General features: G+C 39.5%; 1 protein-coding gene across 3 annotated transcripts in view; it reads left to right on the top strand.

Moving 5' to 3' along the window:
• CNKSR3 (CNKSR family member 3) overlaps positions 1–24,404 on the top strand; it is a 56,156-nt gene that overhangs the window by 14,863 nt on the left and 16,889 nt on the right. For 2 of the 3 annotated variants that reach the window (XM_085576609.1, XM_085576611.1), the window contains exons 2-5: positions 12,033–12,196; positions 19,130–19,332; positions 20,533–20,620; positions 23,109–23,150. In XM_085576609.1, the coding sequence (XP_085432735.1) occupies positions 12,033–12,196; positions 19,130–19,332; positions 20,533–20,620; positions 23,109–23,150 (497 nt within the window). The other variant, XM_085576610.1, reaches the window with a different exon arrangement.

The raw sequence follows: 24,404 nt of genomic DNA, 5'->3' as shown, positions 1-24,404 counted from the left end.
GCGATGCCATGTAGACAAAGAGAATAGCTAAATGCATGGAAATAATGAACGGAAGGAGCACTGCTTTGAAGTGTCAGGTGAAAGATAACATAGGTGGAAATACAGGTGACTGTTCTACTGAGGTTACCTCTCTGTGAAGCAGGAACACTTCCTCTTTCAGACACCTTTGAATTTTTGACACCTTGAAGTTTCATCTTGTGATGGTGACATTGTAAACTGCATGTTACTGTGAATGCATTAACATTACAATTGACATTCCAAGATTCTATAAGGGAAAAAGCTCATTAATCTGTCCAGGAGTGTTCCTATGTCTGCTCTTGTGAAAATTGTTTGAATTTGGTTATGAATTACTTGATAGTAATAATGAAGTTTAGCAAACTGGAAAAGTACAATGGTAGGAAGCTGCCTTTTTGTAAGTTTAACTTCAGTGTATGCTGCTTGGAAAGCTGGATTAAGGATATGTGAGAGCTGGAGTGAAACCTGTCAAAGAACATACCCTTTTGTAAGGAGTTGAATGGTTTTTTTTTCAAATGGTTTTTTTGCAAGCAGTGCAGCCCTACATCCTATACCATACTGTGTTCCACATTGTTCTCTCTTTTATAGCTTTCATTGTCTTTTGTCCATTGCCCTATCAATTATTAAAGAGCTTTATATTCCTTTAAATCCGTTGTGCCAACTGGTGCCTTGTACAGCACCAGTAATGCCCCAAAGCTATGCCTAAACCTGTGCCTTGCATGGTGTAACTTGCTGCCAGGTGGTACACTAGTGTGCCGGGGATGAGGAATGTTGGTCCAGCCTGCTATTTGCAGTGTTTATCTGGTGCCTTGACATGCCTCCCAGAATGTGCTCAGATACAGCCAGAGCACATGATGAGACCTGCTCATCACCTGTAGTTTCCCTCCCTTTTGCTATGGGAAGGTTTTTTGGCAAGGGACAGGTGGTACATTGCAGGTGCAGGGGAGGTTGGATCAGGAGACCCCATCATGTTGGCTTCCAACTTTACCCGTTCTGTCATTCGGAGATGAGAAAGAAGGGCACCAGGGGTGTTGGAGAGAGGAGTGAGGCTAGACAATGAGAAGAATAAAACTAAAGAGGTGGTCTTCAGCCATACATCATGAATTACAGACTGAGTCCAAATTCCATAATTTCCACAGCTTCTAGAGTTTTTGCCTCTGGAGACTGAAACAATTTCCTATTCCTGTTATGGATTAAGCTGCAATATGTATTCCACTTGAACAATAAAACAAAATTAAATTGTTTCCCTTAAAAAAGAATATGGTTCTTGAAATCTTGTGAATGACTCCATAGCTAACATTAGAACTATTTTATGTTCAGTACTATTAACTTCTGTAAGCAGAATGGTAGTGTTTTAAAGACTTGTTTTGAGTAAAAATTCTTCTGTAAAGTGATATTAAAAAGAAACCACACAACAAATTCAGCATAGTTGTGTGAGCTGGAAAATTCTGGGAAATGTATTTCCTCTGTGGTTGCATTGATTTAGTGAAAACATCTGTATCTGGTAGTAGAAGCAGTGAGATTTCTTTTGGGCTTCTCTTTGGAGCTGTTAATGGGTGTGAGGAAATGCATGTCTCTGAGTGGGGTCTGCAGGCAGTCTAGTGAGGAGTGTGTGTGGGGTCTCACAAAACACAAGTCGGGTCTCAGAGGAGCTCTCTCCTGGTCGTAGTTGTGCCATTTTCTGCTCTCTGTCCCCCACACCGTGCATCTTTCTGCCCTTGTGTTTTGCAGTAACTCCACAGCAGAGATGGCAGTCTGGGTTGTGTCCTCCTATGTGTTTTTCCAATTTGCAGCCCATTATACTGGCTGAAGCTGCTGCTGAGCTTTTAAAGTCCTATTGCATAGTTGAGGCACAGGCATCATGGCTTGCCTTCTGCTTGTGAGATGTTGGTGTTACACGGCTGAGAAAAGTCTCTCTGGTAGTGTGGAGAAGCTCTATCTCAATTTTTTTTTGGTAAAAGTGAGTTGGCAGTAATCAACTGTACATCTCTTAGTGCTATCTGGGTTCCAGTGGATCTCTTGAGGTCGTGTTGTCCTCCTGCATGAGGCCTCCACACTAAGAGAGTGAGTCAGAGTGCTGGACCAGCCTGAAGCTGACATGGCAATTGTTCCTGTTGTCACCTAGCTGCAGAAGGGACAAGTGCTGTGGTGTGCCCATGGGTGCTTTGTTTCTGCAGCAGTCATCCTGTGTGCCCTGTACAGGAGGGAACACATGGTGTGATTCCCTATAAAGTCAGGCACTGTGTGGAGAGAGGGACAAAGACCTTTTTGTAGATTTTTCTCAATTGCAGCTTTCAATGGCCAGATACCACTGTGCTTTCAGTCTTGCTAAAGCACTACTGTGCCTAGGCAAAGCTTTATTTGCATCAATGAAGCAAAGTAATTTTTTGGTGAACAGATCTACTGGGACTATAGAAGTTGCAAACTCCTGTTTGAGTACAATTTAAAATGCTTTGACCAGCATGTCTTAAAGTGTACTTAGTGTGGAAAAAAAGCCTTAGTGGGCTGAGAAAAATGAATACCAGAATCATCTGGTTTTCTCCACTTTTTGCTTTTGATTTTACCACTTTTTTTTCTGCTGGAGAAAGACTTACTGTTTTTTTGAGTTGTTAGGAAACAACTTGTGGGTATCCAAGAGGAGTGTGGTTTTCAAACCCAGGGTGGTACAGATTCCAACATTGAAACTTCGGAGAAAGTTTCATTGTCAGAGTTTTAGCAAGGTACATGAGGATGATATGTTGTGTCACTAGCAGTCCATAGGACATATTAATATATTGTGATGTATGTGGAGCAGTTCTACACTCAGTTCGTGAGTGAACTTGATAAAGCTGCTGTATGCTGGTGTAATAAAGTAACTGACTTCTGGTGATGCCCTGTTTAAGCAACATCTTTTGTTTAGTCATCATATCAGTTGCAAACTGCTTAAGAAGAGAATTCTTTAACGTGCAGGAAGAAGCTTACAGTATTTTAAGTCGTGTTGTATCTCTCTCAGTACAGGTATTTGGTTATCTTTCTTGGCTCACATAATGTATGCAACTGTAAAGTCACACTGAGTGATTATCCTTCTACTGTGCTAAAAGCTCTATATTTGCTGACACTGTCAGTCATGTCTTCACCAGAAAAATAATTTTATTAGGTTGTGAAAAACATGAGATTTGTTTCACTGGGCATGATGGCTATCAAAAGTTTGCATTAATTAGTTCAAGAACAATCTTTTTTCATTTAAAACTCCCTTATTTTTTGTTAAAATGTGCATTTTTTTCTGCCATTGCAGTAGTCTACTATAATATGCTGTGCCAGTCTCTGGGTTTAAAGTAATTTTTTTGGAGGGGTATAAATTGGTTGCTAGATGTAATGGTAAATAATTAGGGTGAGAAAGAATAGCAAGATCTGGGTCATGCTGGCTGAAGTGCTTGTGTGTCAGTTGGGAGCCATTCTAGACCCATGTAAATGCCACTGTTTTAAATGCAACCAACAGACAAATAGGCATACCTCTGCCTGTATTAGTATATTGGGGAAAAAAAAGATGTTTTCTTGTTTCAGTTTGGAGTTTATAGTAGTTCTTAAATGATACTGGAGAGACAAATAAAAGGGCATACTGCCATTGTATTTGGTTCATATTGCCTTGCTTGTGCTGCACCCAGCAGATTGTAAGTGGCATCTTGCCACAAGTAGGATATTGTTTTTACTGTGTAGTCGGGGAGGATATTGTCAGAAGTGTCCCTGAAGACATCCTGTGGCTTTAGTTAGGAAGCTATTTGGGCTTGTCTGCCTAAAGCAGGTGTGTTCTCTGTTTTAATGATGTGTTTGCATGCATTTACTGAGTGTTGGCTTTTATTGCATGTTCTGTTGAAACTAAGAGTGCCAGGTCTGTCTGCACAGAACATATGGATATGCTCTGCTTCCGTCTCATTCGTGTAGTGTGCCAAATAAAATCTGTTAAAGCATGGAAAGATTGATTTTGCAAAACATAGCTGGTCAGTGAGTGATGCAGTTGATTCTTAAAAGAGAAAACCAAAGTGTGAGTGCTTTTGTGTGAAGCTACTGCATCACATGGACCTTAATCCCTGATAAATACAGAGCATACACCAAGGTCAGCAGGAAAAAATAGTTTGCATTGTCTCTCTTCTGTTTTCATCCTCTTCTTTCTCTGGTCAGGAGTCCTTTTTCTGGGATTAGTAGAGTTACAGCTGAAATACTGGCAGCAAGATATCATGCTGCTGGGTGTTTGAGTATAAACCTCTGTTTATGCCTTCTGTTCTTTCTTGGAAACCCATTTTTTCCCAGGATGAGTATTTGGGGTAGGATTGTGGAGTCTGACTGCCGGGGCTGGGTGGTAGCTCCTCAAAACGGGGTGTTTCATCTCTTCCCTGTCTCTCCCAGGTGAGTGAAAATTTCACCTCAGAAGCCAAATGATATTTAGTTGAGTAATAAATGATTATTATGGTTATGTTTTCCCTCTTCTTTTTTTTACATACATGACATGCTATCACAACTCAGTTTTCTGTAACATTACATTTCAATTTTGCCTTTAATTTGAAGTCTTAAAGCTGTGTCATAATAAGAACCTCCCTATGGAAAAGGTTAGAAATAACTTTCTCTTTCTCTACCCCAATTTTTTTTCATGAATTATCTGAAAAGGAGCTATTAAAAAGAAGGAAAACTCAAGTTTGCTTTGAGTTTTGGTTGAAATTTTGGAATTAAATACTATTAACTTATCAACTATTACAAAACTGCCTTTATCACTGTTTATTGTACACTACCATTTTTCCATGTCAAATCTCTTTCTGGAGTTCTGAGGCAAGTTCACTCATTGTCAGCCAAAGGTACAATTTATAAATTAATTCACTCTAGCAATCTTCTATTTGATGTTAATATCTCAAGCTGGATTACTAAACCCATGAGAGCAGCTGTGTAATTCATGTGATTCACTGTGATCTATTTCCTAGTATTACTATAGTCAATTTTTGGCTGTATTTTTTTAAACCGGTGTGTAAAAGCTTTTGTTCTATCTTTGCCTTAAATTGATATTACAATTCAATATTAGTGTATAGCTTCTTCTTCTTCCCCTCTGCCCGCCCAACTCCAATTACTCTATACAGAGTTTTGCCTTTCTGGGAAAATCTTATGTCACTCTTACAGAAAATAATAAAAATAAGAGTAGCTTTTAGAAGTGAAGAGAGACAGTTTTCTTCAGTCTTAGAATAGGAGCTCACCCTTGCTGTGAGGATGGTGAGGCACTGGAACAAGATGCCCAGAGATTTTGTGGGTGCTCCATCTCTGGAAATGTTCAGTGCCAGGTTGGATAAGACTTTGAGCCACTGGCCTAGTGGAAGGTGTCCCTGCCCATACTGGAAGGGTAGAGGGAGGGGTGTGGAAATAGATGATCTTTAAGGTCCCTTCCAACCCAAACAATTCTATGGTTCTAAAATTAATTAAAAGGGAAGCTGCCATCTACATTTTGGTGCTGCATATGGCACAGCTGTGATAGCCCTGTGTTCTGTACTGCCTAGCTGTGTCCTGTCCAGAATGTTTACCAAAAAGGGGTAAATTAAGCATCTAAGAGGAAAGATGACACACTGTATTTCCTGTTGTAGGCTTCCTCAAGCCTTAAACCATCTCTGTTTGAGTCTGTCTAGGTCAGACTTGACTTCTGTGGTACTTTCTTTCATGCACCTCTTCACCTTTTCCAGAATCTGTGTATGGATGTTGGGCATTCATTGCATTACTGCTGTGTGAAAAATCACTCCTTTATGACTTGCTTGGATCTGTTATGTGCTTGCTTCACTCTCTGATTCCTGTTTTGGAAGAGATGATGAGCAATCTGTGTTCTTTCTGGCCACTTCTGGCTTTATAGGCCTTTTTCATACACTTTTCCCCAAAGTATTTACTTCTGTAAAACTTACTCTGTGTCTGCTTAGATTCCTGAAAATATTTTTTTTTGTTGAAAATTTGAGTTAATTTTTCTGGCTTTTGTAGAGAAGTCCTGCCTTATAAAACTTCTAGAGTATCGGAAGGGTCAGCAAGCTCTTTTGACTCTTCCTGAACATACTTTATGACTGTGAAGTGCTAAAGCTTAGAGCTGTCCTCAGATTTACTGTCTGGACCAAGGTAATAGACACTGCCAGAATGGTTGCAATCAATGGCTTTGTAGGGAGCACTGATAAAAAGTGTAGCATAACACTGTCAGTCTGAGATTGTATCTATAATGAGCAACTAAAGGTTAAACATAGTCTGTGTTTCCCTTCTAGTCAGGATAGTTTACAACCCAAATTTACCCATGAGTTCTTTTATTACAAGGCATAGCTTTCAGTTTTGTGTTAAAAAAAAAAAATAAAGCTAAGGGATTTATGGTTGCAATGAATGGATTTATTTTGAGGTAACGTGAATGCATGAGTATGGAGCCTGTTTTTCCAGGCTAAATATATTAGTTGAAAATACTGAAAATAGAAACATGTTGCAAAAGCCTTTCTGTGCAACTGTCAGTCCGGGGGGATTACAGAGCGGACAGAAAAGCACTCTAGGCTGAAGGCTTCACCATTTCCCTCTGTCCTGCTGTGACCTTAATGAGAGAGCTGCCCTTTGCATCCCAGCTGGCAGCAGAGCCCTGCAATTTGTCTGGTACTATCCCTGCGTGATGGGGGAGACTGACAAGAAACTTCTGCACCATTCTGGCTGCCCTTGGCAATGCCTGTGCTCAGGAAAGCTGTACCCAGTGCCTGGTGAGGTAGCACGTTGTGCCTGCTTCATGAGGATGCAGCTGCCCAGACAAAACCATAGAAGAGTTGCTTACAATTTGACTACATGAGGAGAGCTTAATAAACAATCTGGTTAGGCAAGAGACATTTTTCCATGGTGCTAATAAGAAGCTCTTGCTCTTTGATTCTGTGTTGTTTTGTTTTTTAAGTGATTGATAACTTCAGATGATGGCAGTGTTATGACTAATAATAAAATTACATGAGAGTAAGAAGTGGAATGAGGAAGTTTTTTCACATATGTACTAGACAATAATACAAAGATCTCTTGAAGGCATTTTCTTGGAAAACTAAGACCTTTGAGCTCTTTTCTGGCCTGTAAACGTGACTAGTGTTAGTTGATAACTAAACTTTTGTTTTGGAAACTTTTGGAAAGATTAACATGAAAACATTGATGATAGCTAACAATCAGGCATGTGGATCCTAGGAAGTCAGTTCTTACCTAGGATCAAATTATTAGTGAAATAAGTTTCTACTGACTGGTCTAGATTTAATTTTTTAATCCTCCTTTTAAAGAACCATGAATTCCTCTGTTGAAGTCATCCCTGGTTCTATTTGTGATACTGCAAGAGGAGAATGGCATCTGTGATGTTACTGTGTAAAAACTTCCCACTGTATTATATACTAAAGAAAACCATGTATTTATTTTCTTCTCCTTGAATTTTCTTATTTCTTTTCACCACCCTGTATCTGTTCTACTGAGCTGCTTCAGCTTTCAGCTGCCTTGCAGACCCTTTTCCCTTGTTTTCATTTGCCTTCTCAGGTGCTGGTTCATCTACTTATTTTCTCTTTCTAGTATTCATTTGCTGCCTTGATTCCCTCCTGCTTTATCTTTGATTAATTTCTTCCAGTCCTGGAAATAGAGGAAATGATGAGAGGAAGCTATCACAGTAACTGTTATAAAATGATGTGGAATGTAAATGACAGTGTAATGGCACATACCGTGGGTTATGCCAGAGATTCTCATGCAACTGATTATCTTTCAAGGCTTGGGAGGGATGAAGTTGATGTGTGCAGGGAATCTTTAGATACTAAAAGTGTCAGCTATATAGGCCCTGAAAAGGAGACCAGAATAAGCAATGATCCCCATATTCCTGCTAGGTGAAGGAAAAGGTTTGTACTTGTGTGTTCTTCCACTGTTGCTTGTGCTCCTCCCGCTTCCTGGTGTCAACTTTTGGCATTTTATGAGCTGTCCTGAGAATCTTTTCAAGTTCTTAAATGTATGGAAAGTAATCCCTGTCACATCCCACCTTCCTCCCCTTCCTCAGTCCCTTGCCCTGCCTATCTCCTCTTCTTGCTCTCCGCCCCCTCCGCCTATCTCCTCTTCTTGCTCTCCGCCCCCTCCGCCCTGCTGTGGGAGTGTATAGACTCTGTTGACTGTGGTATCACAAGAAAAGAGAATGAGGGAAGAAAAAAGAGGTAGTAAATCACCTGTGCCTGTAATGGATTAGCTAATTGTTGCTGTATGGTAGGTAAATTGTTTAGTAGTGTCCAACGCAGCAGTTGAGCAAAAAGCGTGAAACTGCTTAATGACTGCTCACAAAACACTCCTCTCTAGGTTTTGGGGAGTCAGGTATGCTCGAAGGCTGAGTCTCTCTGCTATAGAAATGTTAATTCTCTCTGAATAGAAAACCCATTGTTATGGCTTGGACCCAAGCCTCACCCTCAACTCCCTCCAAGTTGTTTCTTTCTTCCCCTCAATTCTTATACAAAATAACTTTCTTAATTGGGGAAACAGACTGAGATTGGTATCAGTGCAAATTCTTAAGTGTAAGCTCTGTCCTAATGTTTTTGCATGAATGCAAGGTATTGAATGTCTTGAGGGGTGCTTTGCCTGGTGGTTATTTTAGACAGAAAAGTCTAGACAGTTCTTAGGATCTATTGCACACCTCTACACCTGCCAAAATTTGGGAGGGAGTTTTGTTCAAATTACACTGCTGTTCATCAGAAAGGTTTTCACAACATGGGTAGTACTAAATTAGTCTGTTTCTCTCACTCTCCCTCCCCCAAAAAATCTCTGCTACTAGTGCTCTAAAACTAGAACAATCTGCAATTACTATTTTTATTTGTACCTTTCCTAATTATCTAACAATTGATAAATAGAAAGAACATTCTTTTGTGCATGGTTTTGTTGTATGTGTAATAATGTAAAGATTTCACACATGTGATTGAGACAAATGCTTTTTAAACACACTTTGAGCCGAAAATGAATAGATTTGCTTTGAGAAAGGCTCTTCAGTGGATAAAGGAGATATAGATAACTTTTTTCAATGTCAGTCTTAATTGTATTTTTCCAGAAATACGGAAAACTGCTTTCTTGCTTGAACCTGCTAATATTACGCTGTTGAAAATGACTTGGCATGTAAGAAAGTATCTAAGAGTAATGTAAGAAATCATCTAAGTAATATTGACTTGCTTTTTATTGTTTTTAGTTCATCTAAGTTCTTCAGCAATGTCCAGCATTGCAATTGGCAATACCAAATCTCCATGAGGCTCTGAAGTTCATGGAGAAAATATGTGGAAAGACTATAGATGTATGGAAGAAGGGAAAAATGAACAGCTCATTTAGACTACTAGTGACATTTGGATGCTGATTTTAAAACTTTGCTTAAATATTATTAAAATTTATTGGATTGAGTTATGAGTCCTTCTTCCTCACTTCTCCCTTCCCTCTTGGACCTGTGGTTTGCACATGGTGTGTTTGATTTGCATGTGATTAGAGATTTCATTCTTGTCATGGAAAATTAAACTATAGGCTATAACATGTGGTTGGAATCTCAATTAAAATGTTTAATATTTTCCTCTAGGTTTCTTAGTAAAAATGATAACAATGTTCCTAATGCTGGTAAGGTCATCTTAAACTAACTTCCAATACATAAGTTCGTGGGTCTGTCTTCACTTCCTGCTTTGCACAGTTTTGTTCATTAGATCTTAAATATGAGTCTAATTGAGCAGCTGTGCCACTATGTTGGCTATTTTGAGTCAACATTTATACGATTTTGTATTATCATCTTATTTTAAAAAATACAGTCCTACAGTGTAGTTATAAAAGTACTGTTTTTAAGGGCTCTTGATTAAAAATTTTTTTTAAAGTAGCCCTTCAGATTTTTAGTAGACCTTCAAGAATGGGCAAGTATGAATTAAAAAAAGCACAGGCAAATGAAGATCCACACTTGTATTTCTTGGGGAGGATATGTTTTAGCATAGAATGAAGTTCTACGTTTTAGCATAAAATGAAGTTCTAGAAAAGACAGTAGTCAAAAAGCAAACTGCATAAAAAACCTTAAAAAATAAAACCTTGACTTCATGTTGAATGAAGTGTTTTATTTTAGGTGTTTGTGTAGTTTGTAATGGAAACTATGGGCTTACAAGAGCAAATGATGGGAAACAGTGGTATGTGAGGCAGCAATAAAAATTGGGAATGCCAAATATGTGCACTGTATGTCAGCCGTGGTTGTGAATTTGTTTGAAAAAATAAATTGTTAAACAATGACGGCCAGTTATTTTTTTTTACTATTTTTCCTGGGAAAAGAGTTTGTATAGCCTAAGGGGGAATTTGGTGCCTGTGGGAAAGAAACCAGTGGGCTCAATTTTCAAAATTTGTGCAGCTTTGCCAAGATATACGAGAAGAAGCAAGAGTGCACCCTGAACAACCGTAGCCCTGGGAGCCTCTGCTAGTCTTGTATGCTGGTTTTTCCATTCATAATTACGCTTAAAAATCAGGCTGCATGCACTGGTAGCTCTGCATGGGGAGGAGTCGAGCTTGTTCAGCCAGATGTTGATTGACTCTAATAATTAAGCCTGCCCGAGTCGTGTAAAGGGGTGTCTGTCCTCAGTAACTTGGAAAGGCGAGTGGTGTGTGTTTGGTCAGCCTTTGGGAGCTGTGTGCAGGCACTTGGGGAAGCTTGCACGTGAATATGCTTCATGTGACTCCTCAAACCCCCTTCATGATTTGAGTCAAGTGTTTTCTTGGTGGTAGAGTGTGCTGGGAGGGTTGTTTTCCACGAGTGGAGCCGAGTGCTGGCTTTTTGGCTCTCATTTCATTGTAGTTCAGGATGCTGTTCGTGTTTTTCATCTGCTGCGTTTGATATCCTGTCCATCTCCATGGTTTCCTTTTGAACCAGAGCTGTGCATAAACATCCTTTATTCAAGTACAAGTTCAACCTTTTTTTACAAAGGAATGGTGAAACAATGTAGCTGTAGTGGATGATGCAAAGAAGACGTCAAATGTGTTACCTGAATTTTTGCTCATGTCAACTGTTTGCAATGAGTGTGGTGTATTCCTACAAAACAGACCTAATTGGGTCTGTTCCTTTTGCTCTAGCCAAAATATTGAAGGGGAACGGAGTTACAGGAGCACGGAAGCATTTTAAAAATAACACATCCATCCAAATTTCCCCCCAGATTGTTGCTGCTCACAGGCTCTTAAACAACAGAGGAAATAAGAATACACAAGGAAACAGGATTAACACATGAAGCTTAGAGTAAAATAAGATGAAAACCAGAAACATTTTCTGTAATCTCTTGGGAAAACCTACTGTACAGAACAGGGTCATAGAATCACTGTTCAAAATGAGGATTTGGGGGATATTGCTGGGACAAAAACGGTTTAAAAATACTTATAGTTAGAAAAAATAATTAGATTTCTTACTTTTGTGTGTTGATCCTCAGAAAGGGGAAGCAATGGCTGCTTCAGGAAGCTGCAGGCTCTTATAAATCAAGGTAGTAATGAGACTTGAGCCAAACGTTCTTTTGATGCCTTTGTGTTTTATTTTTTTGGTCATTTTCCTTTCATCATATGATGCTTTTGTTTCCTTGCTTGTTTAATAGGCTTTGGGCAAGATCTTTGTTCTTGCCTTGCCCTGTTTTTTTTTTTTGGTTTTGTTTGTTTGTTTGTTTTTGACAGTTATTTTTATTGTTGCTATGGATGCCCCACAGGGTTTGGGTTACCCTGATGTGTATTTCCCTGGGTCACTTTGCCTATGCAACAGACACATTTTTACTGGCTGAGCTTGATCCACAAGGAGCAGACAGGTTGTGCATTGACTTAGGTGACCTGAAGATCCCCATAACATATGTGCTCTATTTCTATGCTCCTGTGACACAACCTCAGTTACACTGCAAGTTTCCTTCATAATTTTACATTGTATATTATATGAACTTAAAATTTCTGCCTTTTGCAAGGTCTTTTTTTTTAAACTTTTTTGGGGGGGTTTGTTTATTTGTTTCTGATGTGCCCTTGTCTCTTTTGTGTTTTGGTAGGCCTGGATGATTGCCTGCAGCAATATGTCCATAAATTTGAACGGGAGAAGATAAATGGTGAACAGCTGTTACAGATTTCTCACCAGGACCTTGAAGATTTGGGTATCTCACGGATTGGACACCAGGAATTGGTTCTAGAGGCTGTGGATCTCCTGTGTGCACTGGTTAGTCACGATGTGAACAGATATGCAAAGAATTTCTTAAAGGGCTTTTTTTGGGTGAATAACCAAAGCAAGATTGATAAAACCACAGTATCTTTGTCTCTTGTTTTCCATTACACATCATGATAAAAGAAAAAAGTATGTATTTGTTTAATTAGTGCAAATTTTATATTAATAGTTCTCTGACTTTTTCCTGATAAGAGGCAACTTCAATTCATTTGGTTGCACTTCCAAAGGAAGAAATTGTCTGAGTGACGTTGTTAGATCTTGTGGCTCCTGTTAGTGAACAGTTTGTCTTAGAAGAGAGAAGACAGACACACTGTTGAAATGACAGGTGCTAGAAGTTCCTCACATCAGTTGAAATGGGTTTAGGGTAATTCTGTAGCAAACCTAGGAAGTGAAGAAAAATTGATTCTTGAGATGAGGGATGTTTAACCACCTTAATTACAGCCTAGCTGAACTCTTAATTGGATTCAGAACTTATGCTGTTTTTTTGTCCTACTCCTGATATATAACTGCAGATACTTTGAAAACAAACATACTCTGAAAAGCATAAATATATTTTGGATTGTTTTACTTGTGCAGGTTTTATTTAAAAGCCATAGTTTGGTCACAGCCTTGAAGGACTGTTTGATATAGTGCAGTGTAATGAGCACCAGAGGTATATATAATTACATCAGGGAGCAGGGTGGGAAAGCCTGCCTGATGATTCTTTGGCCAGCGCTGGCCTGTCTTCCCTACATTAGGCAAGGCTTGGAGCAGTGAGCATATGCCTCTTAAAATGGAGAATCTTTATTGCCTGTGTGATAATGTGCTTTAACATTTTGGATCCTTTGCTGCAAAGAGGTGCTACAGGGAATGTTCCTACTCCACAACCTGGAGCAAATTGTACTGAAAGATGCATATTTAATGAAATCTCTTCAAATGATCTAAAATGTTTCTCAGAAAGTTACTCTTATACTTGAAAGACATTTTATTTCCTTTAGGTATTTGATCTACCAAAAAATTTTAACATTAACTTGAAAACCTAATAGAGGAATTTAGCTGGACTGAAAAGCAATTCATGGTGTGGGAAGGAACTTGTTGGGCAAGTGCAGGGGTCTGGTGAGCTAGTAAATGTAGTGTGGGTTGTGTATGGTCCTGACTGAAGTCATCTATGTGGTAGTCCCCAAAGGCACTTTTTATTCTCTTAAAAATATTAGAATGAAGTGAACAAAGCTGGACAACTGCCAGAACCTAAAGCTGTGTTTTATCTCTTACAATTTCCTTCTCATTTCCTTTGTAGACAAAAGTTTTGACCTCAGACCCATTTCTGGAAATTCTCTGTGAAATGCAGCTCAAGTTAATGCATTAAACAGATATTGCATATTACAGCTGAAATGTGCTTGTTCCCTTTTTAAGAGGTGCAGGAAGAATTCCTGTGTTTGCAGTATGCCCTTTGTCACCTTCTTGATGCCTGTTCCCTTGATTTTTTGAAACTGCATAGAATCACCACTGATTTTGTTTCCAAGGGGATACTAAATGCTAGTGGCAACTAATTTTTTTGAAAGTGGGAATGTTTATTGTTTTGTAGATGTTTTGTATATATGCTGATACTTCCCCAAATTTTGGGGCCTTGTAAGCAAATGAATTATTTTTAATTTTTTTTTTGTTCCCCCTTTTTTGACCCCACTGCCATCCCCACTGTAAGCTGTCAGCTCACACTGTGGGAATGTGGCATTGGCTGGACCAGCTTGACGTCACTCTTTGAAAGGTTGTCATTCCTGGTGGAGGAAGGCTGAGAGGGAGTTTTGGTGGTTTCCCAGTCCTGAAATTCTCAAGAAGATTTTCCCTTCTTACCTAGTTTGCTTTGGCAGTTTCCCAGCTGAGTTTCCTTCAGATCAGTGCTTTGGCTCCCTCACACCACAGGAACACATGTGGTTCTAAAGACAGTGAGCAAGCTCTCTTTGGAGCCCCTTTCTCCTGCAGTATCTCTTTTCAAGCTTTCACCATAGAGACCTTTGTTCCAGCCTCAGTAGATCAATCACTAAACAGAGTGTGAACATAGTCCTTGCCTTGAGAAAGGATACCAAATGCACCTGATTTTTTAATTGTAGTTTTTTTAGGGGTTGAGTACTATTTGGCAGCACTGAGCTAAAAATATGTCTGGAAGTTTCTGGTGTGAAAAAGAAAGTAATGCTTCTTTCTCTACTGCTTTGGTGATGAAGCAGTGTTCCCTCATGTCTTGAAGCAGTGGCTGCATATGCAGCATCTTGAAGAGTCAACAGGAGAGTATAGACTGGGATTTCTCTTGCTCTTGAGCTGATCTAATAGAGTTTTCTGAATAGGTGTTGAAGACTTATGTGAGGAATTTAGAGGCTGTATCAAAGGACCTGAATTCCCCCTGAAGAGGGGGAAAAATATCATCAACTTGAGTATTTCAACGTTTTATTGACTGTAGTGCTTGGTGTATGTGGGGGAAAGGGATGGAAGAAAGCTCATGTTTCTTTGTTGATTGAAGTATTTGGGGGAGGGGGGAGCAAACACAAGTAACTTGGCTTTTCAAACCACAAAAGCAGGGACAGAAAACAAGCTTTTGAGGGTTTAATGAATATAAAACAATGCAAGCAAGAAACTATGCAAATATTTTCACTTTTAATGTGTTCTTTGGATTTGATTTCTGAATATTTGCCTACACTCTGATGGGAGAGTTTGGAAACAAAAACGCAGTGGATTTTTCTTGAGGTTAGAATAAAGAGATACTAATTATATGCGATTAAAAAGACACCCCAAACCCTGAAAAAAAAACATAAATTAAAAAAGGACATAGTTGTGCCTTTGATAATTTAACTGGTGGTAATGTTCTGTAGAATAACAAAATATAACATCATAACATGAAAAAAAATGCATATATGAAGACTTACCCTTTAGATCCTAATCATTGTCAAAGGATATCTATGCATTACCATGTAAGAGTTTATATTTTTTAGAGGCTTCAAATTTTGTGTTGTTTATTAGGAAATTACTAGTCCAGAGGATTCTTTAGAATGCATTTTGGTTAAAAGGAAAAGAACAAGCATGAGTGACTGTGACAGTACCTTGTGTTATTTCAAATGTTTATATAGCCTGCAGTGAGTTGGGTCAGCATCTGAGCAAGTATTTGAACTGGTTTTAATTATTTTTTTTTCCCAGAGCAGGTTTTCAGTTCAATCAGCCAGTATGTCCAACTCATCACATTGCAGCATGTGAACATGGCTGTGAAAGGGAAGAGCATACTGTCCCTGGGCAGTAGCAGAACTCTTGTCAGTCCAGTTCAGCTCTGGCACAACTGTTCTGCTCTTTTGACTTCAGTTAAACAACTTTGTGGTTTTGCTGGCTTTCTTTCTTTTTTTTTTCTTTTTTTTTTTTTTTGGCTGCCTGACCTTGAGCCATTATTTGGTCAGATTACTTTTTCTCATTAAATGTGATGGAGTTTAGAAGGAGTGAGCTCACGTGTGGGTGCTGCCTCTCCTCCACTGCTGCATGTGGCTCCTCAGGTTAATGAGTAATAGCCTGGCAATGTTTGACATCAGGTGCTCTTGACCGCTGGCTTCAGCCTGTGTTTAGATTAAAACAACTTTGATGTTTAAAACTGGGAGCAGTAGTAAACTAACTTTTTTTTTTTTGGTTCATGACCAACATCTAAAACCTTTTGGTTGCTTAAGTAATAATTTGTTAACTCTAGTAGCCTTAGTCCTGCGGAAATATTTAAAGAAAAGCCTGCTAAGCTTTGCACTTCAACTGTGTGTCACTGTGAAGGTTGTTTGGTGTGCTGCCACAATATCAGCATTCCTATCTGTCGCGGATTGGGGCTACAGTTCTATGACAAGTTCAATTAATCCAAGTCAGCTGCTGTCTCCACCTGCTCCTGTCCTCCTTTGTGCTTGCACTCACCTGACCCTGAAGTGAGCTACTTCAGGGACCTAAACCAAGGGTTTAGATTTCTTTGTATTGTTTAGATCCCCAAGCCAACCCTCCCAACAGCCTGGACATTGCAAGTGAAGGAGAAAGAATAGTGATGTGAGAGCTGGTCAAGAGAATTTCAGCTTGAATAAAAGCATTGCTCTAATCTGGTGAAGGGGCAAAATGCTTTCTGTGTATTAGAACAGTGAGGGGACTGGTGAGCAGAGGTGGCTTGGGTTGGGATGACTACTATTTCTGGGGTAGTTAATCCACTAGGGCTGATCCATAGTTGTCCAATTTGGTGTCCTGGTACTCAAGAGCTGCATACCCTGTGCTGTGCTGGGTAGGCTTGGTCAGGACCTTTCCTGGAGCACAAACTGCTGGTTTAGCAGTGGAGGTGCACTCTGTAGAGCCTTTGGAGGAAGCTGTAAGAGGGAGCTTAGAGCAGTGACTTGGAGCTGGGCTGTAATGTGCTCTTGAGAGTCTGCTGGGGACGCCAGTTGCAGTTACGAGCTGGAGCCCCTGCATCTCTAGAGGCAGCACATGTGTTGTTGAAGTCACCCTCAAAACCGAGAACCACTTGACAGGATTATTTAAAAACTACCTGAACTGGAAGAGTCACACCAGATGCACCCATGGTAAAAATAAGGTGAAAGAGGTGTGATAAAGGGTATGTGAATGCTTTAAGGCCAAGCCCAAAATCTTACCTGGCATATCAACACGTGTCCTCTTAAATACTGGTGCCACCTCTAATCTCAAGTACCTACAGGTGGTTGGCAGAGTTTCTGCATCTGAATGACAGAAAGAAAGATCTGGAGATATTTGATTACATGAAAACTCTCAAGTTCTGACCAGAGTGATTAAGTTGTACCTCTGCACAGAAAAAGTATTTTCTGTTTTCTGTCCCTTTATGAAAGCAGGGGATCAGTGTCCTCTAGTTCCCCTCTTTAAGGGGAGGGTTTCTGATATGTGGCTGCTTTCTTGTGGTTATAGGAACTTGCCCACATCCAGACCTGTTTGTGAAAAAGTATTCCCTCAACAATAGACTAATATTCAATCTTCTAAGAGGAGGATCAAACTAACTGCAAGAAATGCATCTAAATAATGCTCTTGGGGTGCTGGGGTTTTGTTTTTGTTAAAATTAAAAGGTTGTAAGTTCACATATCACAGTGTGCAAATACTTTAAAGTTGTTTAGTAATCCAGGTCTTTCCCTTTCTGTAATCCTGGAAAATTTAAGGATATCCTTTGCTGTTGCAACAGTGGCATTTTTTAAAATTGGACATATCCTTTCAACCTTTACTCCTGGCTGCACTTTAAGGGTATTTCCTTGCCAAGAGCCCTGAGGTGGAAGAGGGACGCACTTGTGTAACTTAAGCCCACTGGGATCTTATCCATAGGCGGTAGCAGTATTTTAAAAGTAGCTGTGTAGCTGACACCTCTCCATACACTGGAGATGTGTGTTTCTTTAGGTCAAGGATTCTTACATTTTGTAAATTACTTAATCTGAAATATCCCAGCCTGCTTTACAGATGCTTCAGTCTGGAGGGAATGGAGCTACAAGCTAGCACTGTGCCCTAGCAGCATCCTGGTCTGCATTAATGGAAAAGGGAGGGAAGTGTTTGTCACCCTTTAGTTGTCACTCCTGAGTCTAAATTTGCCCCCTGCCCCTATGTACAGCAAAGGTACAGGGAAACCAGAGCCAGCTCAGTGAAGGGCTCTCAGCTTGGGCAGGGCTGGAGTACTTGCCCTTGAGGAAAGGCTGAGGGGCTGGGACAAGTGAGGCCAAACAGCCTCAGCTGGCTCTGGAGCTGGATCCCCAGCACCCACCACGGTTGTCAGGATGGCGGAGTTGGGCTGTGCATGGCAGAAGCTGAAACAAGAGGCTGAGGCTGGATATGAGGAAACATTTTCTTACTCTGAGGACAAGTCAGACCAGGTATATCAGGCTGTCCAGAGAGGTTGTGCACTCTGTCCTTGGAGACCTGGCAAGATAAAATCCTGAACAAGCTGGTCTGAGCTTACAGCTGAGCATGTTCTTAGCAGGAGGTTGGTTTGAGACTTCTGAAGCTTCCCTTTGGCCTGGGTGGTGATCCTGAATGGAGGTATAGGAACTCCTGAAAACTAGGAATTAAAGGAATTAAAATTTGCCTTAGTTGATTTAGGTTTTTGAATAGGAAAGTAGAAAGAGTAGAGAGTATATCTGACTGACTGTGGAACTTGGAAGTTAGTTGCAAGAATCTGCAGCAGCAAAAGAAAAATGAAGGGCAGGACTCTTTTGCATTTTTGTGTTTTGTTCTAGTGGGAGTATTTTTTTTGTTGTTGTTTTTGGGGTTTTTTTCTGAAGAAAAATAGGAATTTGAATTTATAAAGTTGAAGCTATAGGAAAGACTCACAGATCTATTTATGGGTTTTGTAAATGAGTAAAAAATTTGATGTCTAAAAATGGGTTTAATTGTCATGTATGATGTTAACACTGTCCTCAAACTTGCAAATAACTGCACTGTTGTAGTCAAGGAGCACAGTTACTGAAAACTGGTGATCCAAATATTTATTTAAGCTTTTGATTGCAAAATTGCATTCGCTTCCTGTTGATGTTTTAATCTCTTACCAGATTTAACTTATCTTTAGTTGTGAATGAAATGTTACTTCAGTGTTTATTTACCACAGGTTAGAAATTGTCTTAAGAAAAACAAAATGCTTGCTCTTCTTTAACACAAACAATCCAATTATTAACAAGTAAATGATATCTATTAGGACATTGGGACTTGATTCTGATTAAAAAGTGTCCTTAAATCTCATTAATGACAGAAACTGAGGTTTGGCACTCACAAAAGTTTTCTTTACTGGCTATAGTGTAGAACAAATCTTTGAAGGCATTTTTGAAGGCCAGAAAACCATGAGAAACTTGTACAAGTTGTCAAAACTTTTCATCCCATGTGAGCTTTTAACTTGTTTTATAATAAATAGGAGAACTCAACAAGGATATTTATCAAGCTTAATAATGTTCCTTGCAGAACTATGGCCTTGAAACAGACAATATGAAGAACCTGGTTCTCAAGCTGCGAGGGTCATCCAACAATCTGCAAAACTACATCAGCAGCCGTAGGAAAAGTTCAAATTATGATGGAAATACCTCTCGCAAGCCCCCCAATGAATTCCTTACTTCAGTTGTGGAGCTTATTGGTGCTGCTAAAGCCTTGCTTGCATGGTTGGACAGGTAAGAATAAAATGCTTATATTTTAATTTGCTGCTCTAATGAATTGCTTCTCTTTGTAGGGCCTTCCCTAGATGCTTGGGTGTAAAGATCTTGATGTCACTAACCCATTTTTTTGGTGTTGCTAGAAGACCTCTAGTGGATAGATTTAACCTAGGGTATCTATTCTTGCACTTCAACTCTTGCTGAAAGCAATAAAATTGTTAGTGTTGCACTCAAACTGGTATTTATAAAATCCATTTTAGGTCAGTTTCTCATACACATAGTTTTCCCAGCTTCTAAATTACTTGTTATTGGCAGATCCCTTCCTGAAAGATTTTTTTAATGTTCTGCTGAAATCATGGCCTTTGCTATGCGAATTGAAAACTGAGCAGTAGGAGAGATTATCCTTCTGCTATTTCGTTTTCTCTCTTTTTTTTTTTTTTTTTTTTTTTTTTTTTTTTTGCCTGGAAAGAGCCAGAGTTATTTTGTTACAGCTGTCGCAGGTCAGGTGCTGGCAGGGGTGCAGTCCATGATAACATGATAAGAAATGAACATAAATTCTCAAAGTCCTTTCTAGCTTGCTTGATGAGAATAACTGTACAGGTACTGCAGCAAGGTGCACTTTTATTCTTTATCCTGCTCTCAGGTAAGGACTTGATCTGTGTCCAGGCAGTGATGTTAACACTTTGTGCCTCTCATCTGGTCCTTTCCTCTCACTCTGTTGCTGGCAGCTCACCCTAAATTCTTTTCTGTAACTCACAGTCTTCAAAATTGCTGGCTTGTCCATTTCCAGACCTGCTATGGTTATTTCTCAACCCCTTTTCTAGGTTTTGCAACTGTCTGAAAGTTCAGTGGTAGGACTCTTCAGGTCCTAAAGCTACCCTACCTGTAATGATTCTTCTCTAAGTCACACTGCACCTCTGTGTGTAAAATGTGAAAATCTATTTTTCTTCTTTTAGAGAATAATTTTTTCCTTGTCTAGTCAGAAAGTTGGAGGTTCTCTCACTGGTAAACCCAAGGACAGGGCTAGAAAATTCCCAGTTTTGGTGCAAGAGTGGAGCAGGACTATGCAGTCCGGAATATTTACATTGTAAAACTATCCTCACACCTATGTCAATGTCAGAGTTGTAGCACTTGCTCTAATATGCTCTTCCTCACTGGTAAGGTAGGATGGGAGAAAACTGTTCCCTCCAATCTAAGGGGAATTTTCTCTTGTTGTAGGACACCATTTACAGGTATTGCTGACTTTTCATCAATGAAGAACAGAATCATTCAGCTCTGCTTGGACCTCACTACTACTGTTCAAAAGGTCAGCTGATTTCTTTTCCTCTCTGCTTTCCAAACGGGAAGCAAAGGAGGTGTTGGGGAAGTTATGTGCTTGCTTTGTGCTGAGTACTAATGAAAGGCAGCTCTGGGAATGAGATCTCACTTTCAACTTTGAAAGTCCATGAAGGTCAGTTTCAGTTGTCTGTGTTTGAGTAGTGGGTTTTTTTTGTTGTTGCCCCTGCCCTTCAGTTTAATTATCAATTTTGTTTTTGCTGGCTGTATCTTAAATGACTGCAGCTTTAAGGCCACTCTCATTTTCTTGAGCTTTACTGGAAAGAGAGTTAGTCTTTGAAATAGTTGATTTGCATTTGAGGATTTTCACATTCCAAACAGCACGTTGAAAAACAGTTATCAGTGCTAACTCTAAACAAAAATATGGCTCAATTGGTTTTTATACCTATGTTTGCAGACTCCATAAGTCTTGGCCCATGCAGAATGTTTTAGCCATCAAATGGGAAATGCTGCATATAATGGAAGGAGCTGCCACCTTTATGATACAGATCCTACTAGCCAGAGTGCTTCTGCCACTACTGCAAGACCAGATTATTTTTCAAAACTTGTATGATGAGTGCTTGTACAGATAGTAGCTAAAAGGACATGTAGCAGCCATGGCAATCTTGGCAGTTGACATAATTTGGCTCTCTGAATAATGCTGCCTGTTCTTGAGCCTGTTCTGAGAACGTGGCACTGCTGTGGCTGTGAAGCACTGTGTGCACATTTCAGTGACTGCCAAACTTGCTCTTAACCATTATTCTGTGCCCATATAATGTTTGAACTCTGGAGGACCATGTTTTGTAACATGGGTGATTCCCTCCCCATGTTGAAGGGATGATGTCAAAGGACAGAAAAATCCTGAGATATCAAGCTGTGATGCCTCTTGGTGTCACTGTGAAAGGCTGGTGTCTGGGTACCCCAAGGTGTGCATGCCTGCTGCTCAGTGCCTTCCTTGTGCTCCATGTGCAATTGCACAAACAAAGTGATTTACAGCTGCAGATGTGCAGATTGTGCAGTGGGTGCAGTGGGACAGTTTGTGTTTCTAGCAGCAGATGGTGTTCACCCGAGAGTGCTACAGGAACTGAGATAGGAGATTGCTGAATGTATTAATAAAGCTGCTGAAAAGGGTGTCTCCTCTTTTTGTTAGGTCAGCCTTTGATGGCAGGGGAACTGAAGCTGTAAATAACAGCCCTGGCCTTTTAAAAAATGTCAGACTACCTCTCTGCCAATTTAATATAAGCTATAATAAAAGATGGGGTTGGTGCATATGAGAAGCATTAATGGGGAAGAACAAAGCAACACAGTTTTGTCCTGGGACAGGGCACATATGCTAGAATAGTCTGGAGGAGTCTGCTGATGTGGAAAAGAGATGCAGTTGAAAAATCTTTAGGAGGGTTTTTAGACTTTAAAAGTATTTCTTATTAAGGTGCAGACTACAGAAACAGATTGTCAGTTCTAATGGTGAAGAAGAGGCCAGAGTGGCTCTCGTGGAACCAGTGCCGTTCTGCATAATCGTAAATGATGCATAAAAGCATATCATAATATAGAGCAAGGTGGGAATGCAAGTTGATTTTGGTTATCTTTGATGATAGCTATATAGATTCAAGGACAGAATTTTACTCCACTTACAGTTCCATGTCAGACTTTAGGGCCAAAATAATAAACAGGAGAAACAGAAATGAGTGGGAGCAGAAAGACTTTGCAATTTTGAGCATTTTGGCTGCACGATGATAGATGGCATTTGGTATTGATTTGTGCACATGTATTTAGCAGAGAAAAGCAGGGGAAAGTCCTCCACAAACTTCTCCAACGTGGCTCCTTCTTAAGCTTATTAAAATGCTTGGGGATTTTCTCCTTGTAGATATTGTAAATCTTGTCTTATTATTTATGTACTTTTTAAACTTTTTAATCTGAGAATAATATAATTCTCCAGTTCAACACTTCTTGCAGAAAACAGTGATGACTTCTGTAGATTTTTACATGAACATTTTTTAGTTCCTGGACTATGTAAATAATGCCTTGTGTGCAGTCCTCTGCCCTTCAGGAATGTCATTGATAGCATATTTTTTAGAATATCACTTTCCCTTCTATTTTTAACATATGTTTAGGTCTGTTTTGATGCCTGGGTCAGAGGAGTACCTGAGTTGGGATGTAAGGCAGGCACATCTGCTTGGCCTTCTGAGAATCTGATTTAATTGTGCCAGGTTCTGCTTTTCTGGAAAAGTCAGTTGCTGTAATTAAATCCCACATTCTCTTAGTTTTCAAGGTTTATTATTGCTTTCTACCAGGGCCAGAAAATAGTTGCTTAATAGTCCTTTTGAGCCCTCCTGGGTGAAACTAATCTTGACTAATCCCTGCAGCATGAATAACTCTATTTGTATTTGAGGTTTAAATGGAAGTTTTGCAGAGTTTTCAGAGATGATTTTTTTCCATGTTTATTGGTTAATGTAGGGGTTTTGTTCTTGTTTTATTTTTAGGATTGCACTGTGGCTGACATGGAAGATAAAGTCCAGACTGTGGTAAGTTTATGTTTCTGTTGAAACTCAGCTGTCTCCATTCACATTCATTCCTGTTGCTTCTGTACTGGTTGTATTGACAACAGCTTTTCAGTCCCAAATGTTCAAGCATATAATGCAAGTAAACATTACTATGACTTGTTTTGTGAATGTTCTTTCCTGTAGAGGAATAATTGAAATTTCAGCAGATGGATACTGTATGGTGATAGCATGTAGTAAATTATTCCTTAAAGTTTCATTACACAGCTATATTTTCAAGAGAATCTAACCTTAAATTTTCAAGGGAGGACTAGTCTTACAGAATGATCACAGGCTAAATAAACCAATTATGCCTGTGGAGTGCATTTAGTACCTTAATAAGCAGATGCTCTGCTTTGTTATGCTTCTTCATGTAAAACTACCCTGCCACAGAAGTGAAGCTCTGGTTCTATATTTGAGCTTGAATTTCTAGGGTTGTTTGAAGCAGCCTTGTGACCAAATGCAGAGTGTAATGGAATGCTTTTTATATTTTGTAACAGTTAATCATCGCTTCCTGCTTTTGACATGAACCAGGCTGTGCTCTTTGATAAGGCCTTCCGGTAGCTCATAGATGCTTAGGAATTTAGTAGCACAATAACTAAAAATAATTTTGTTCATAAATAACAAGATCATGTAAAAGGGAGTTCTCTACATCTTTCTTTTTCCATTTGTGCACACCCACACTGGAAGTAGGTATTGTTTGAAATTCCCTTGTTTGAGCAGTTCCTCCTCGCATTCACACTTGAACATTGTTTTGATTTATTTTATTGCTGCTCTAGAAATCTGACGTAAAATGAAACAGAAAACGTTGGAGCTATTGTTTCCAGGGATCATTGTAATCCAAACCAATATCTTCCTATGACATAGCTCGCTCCTGTTCTGTAGTTACATGTGTCTACTTTGACTCAAGGATTCAAGTGCTTTGTGAAAGGTGACTTATCTTGCAAGCTCCCAAACTGTGTATAGCTAACTACTGTACTGTGTACTAATTTTCTCTCAACTTTAAGACTTTGTAACCTACTTTGAGTGTCAGCCTTGCTTCACTTGATGTCAAAGCAGAAAGCACAGTGGGACATAATGAAATTTGTGAGTCTAGAGAGGGCACGGATTTTTTGGCTTTTTTTTCCTTCTTTTTTCATGTTTAATTAGACATTCTGATAGTTACATGGTTCTGCAAGGCAAAGCCATTCTGCCTCTGACTTTGCTGACACACACGCCAAGGTCAGAATTAGCCTTTAT

The sequence above is a fragment of the Lonchura striata genome, chromosome 3 (genome assembly GCF_050655825.1).
Source record: "Lonchura striata isolate lonStrDom1 chromosome 3, ASM5065582v1, whole genome shotgun sequence".
NCBI lineage: Eukaryota > Metazoa > Chordata > Aves > Passeriformes > Estrildidae > Lonchura > Lonchura striata.
The sequence above is the reverse complement of the archived record's forward strand: the minus strand, read 5'-3'. Positions and strand labels throughout refer to the sequence as shown.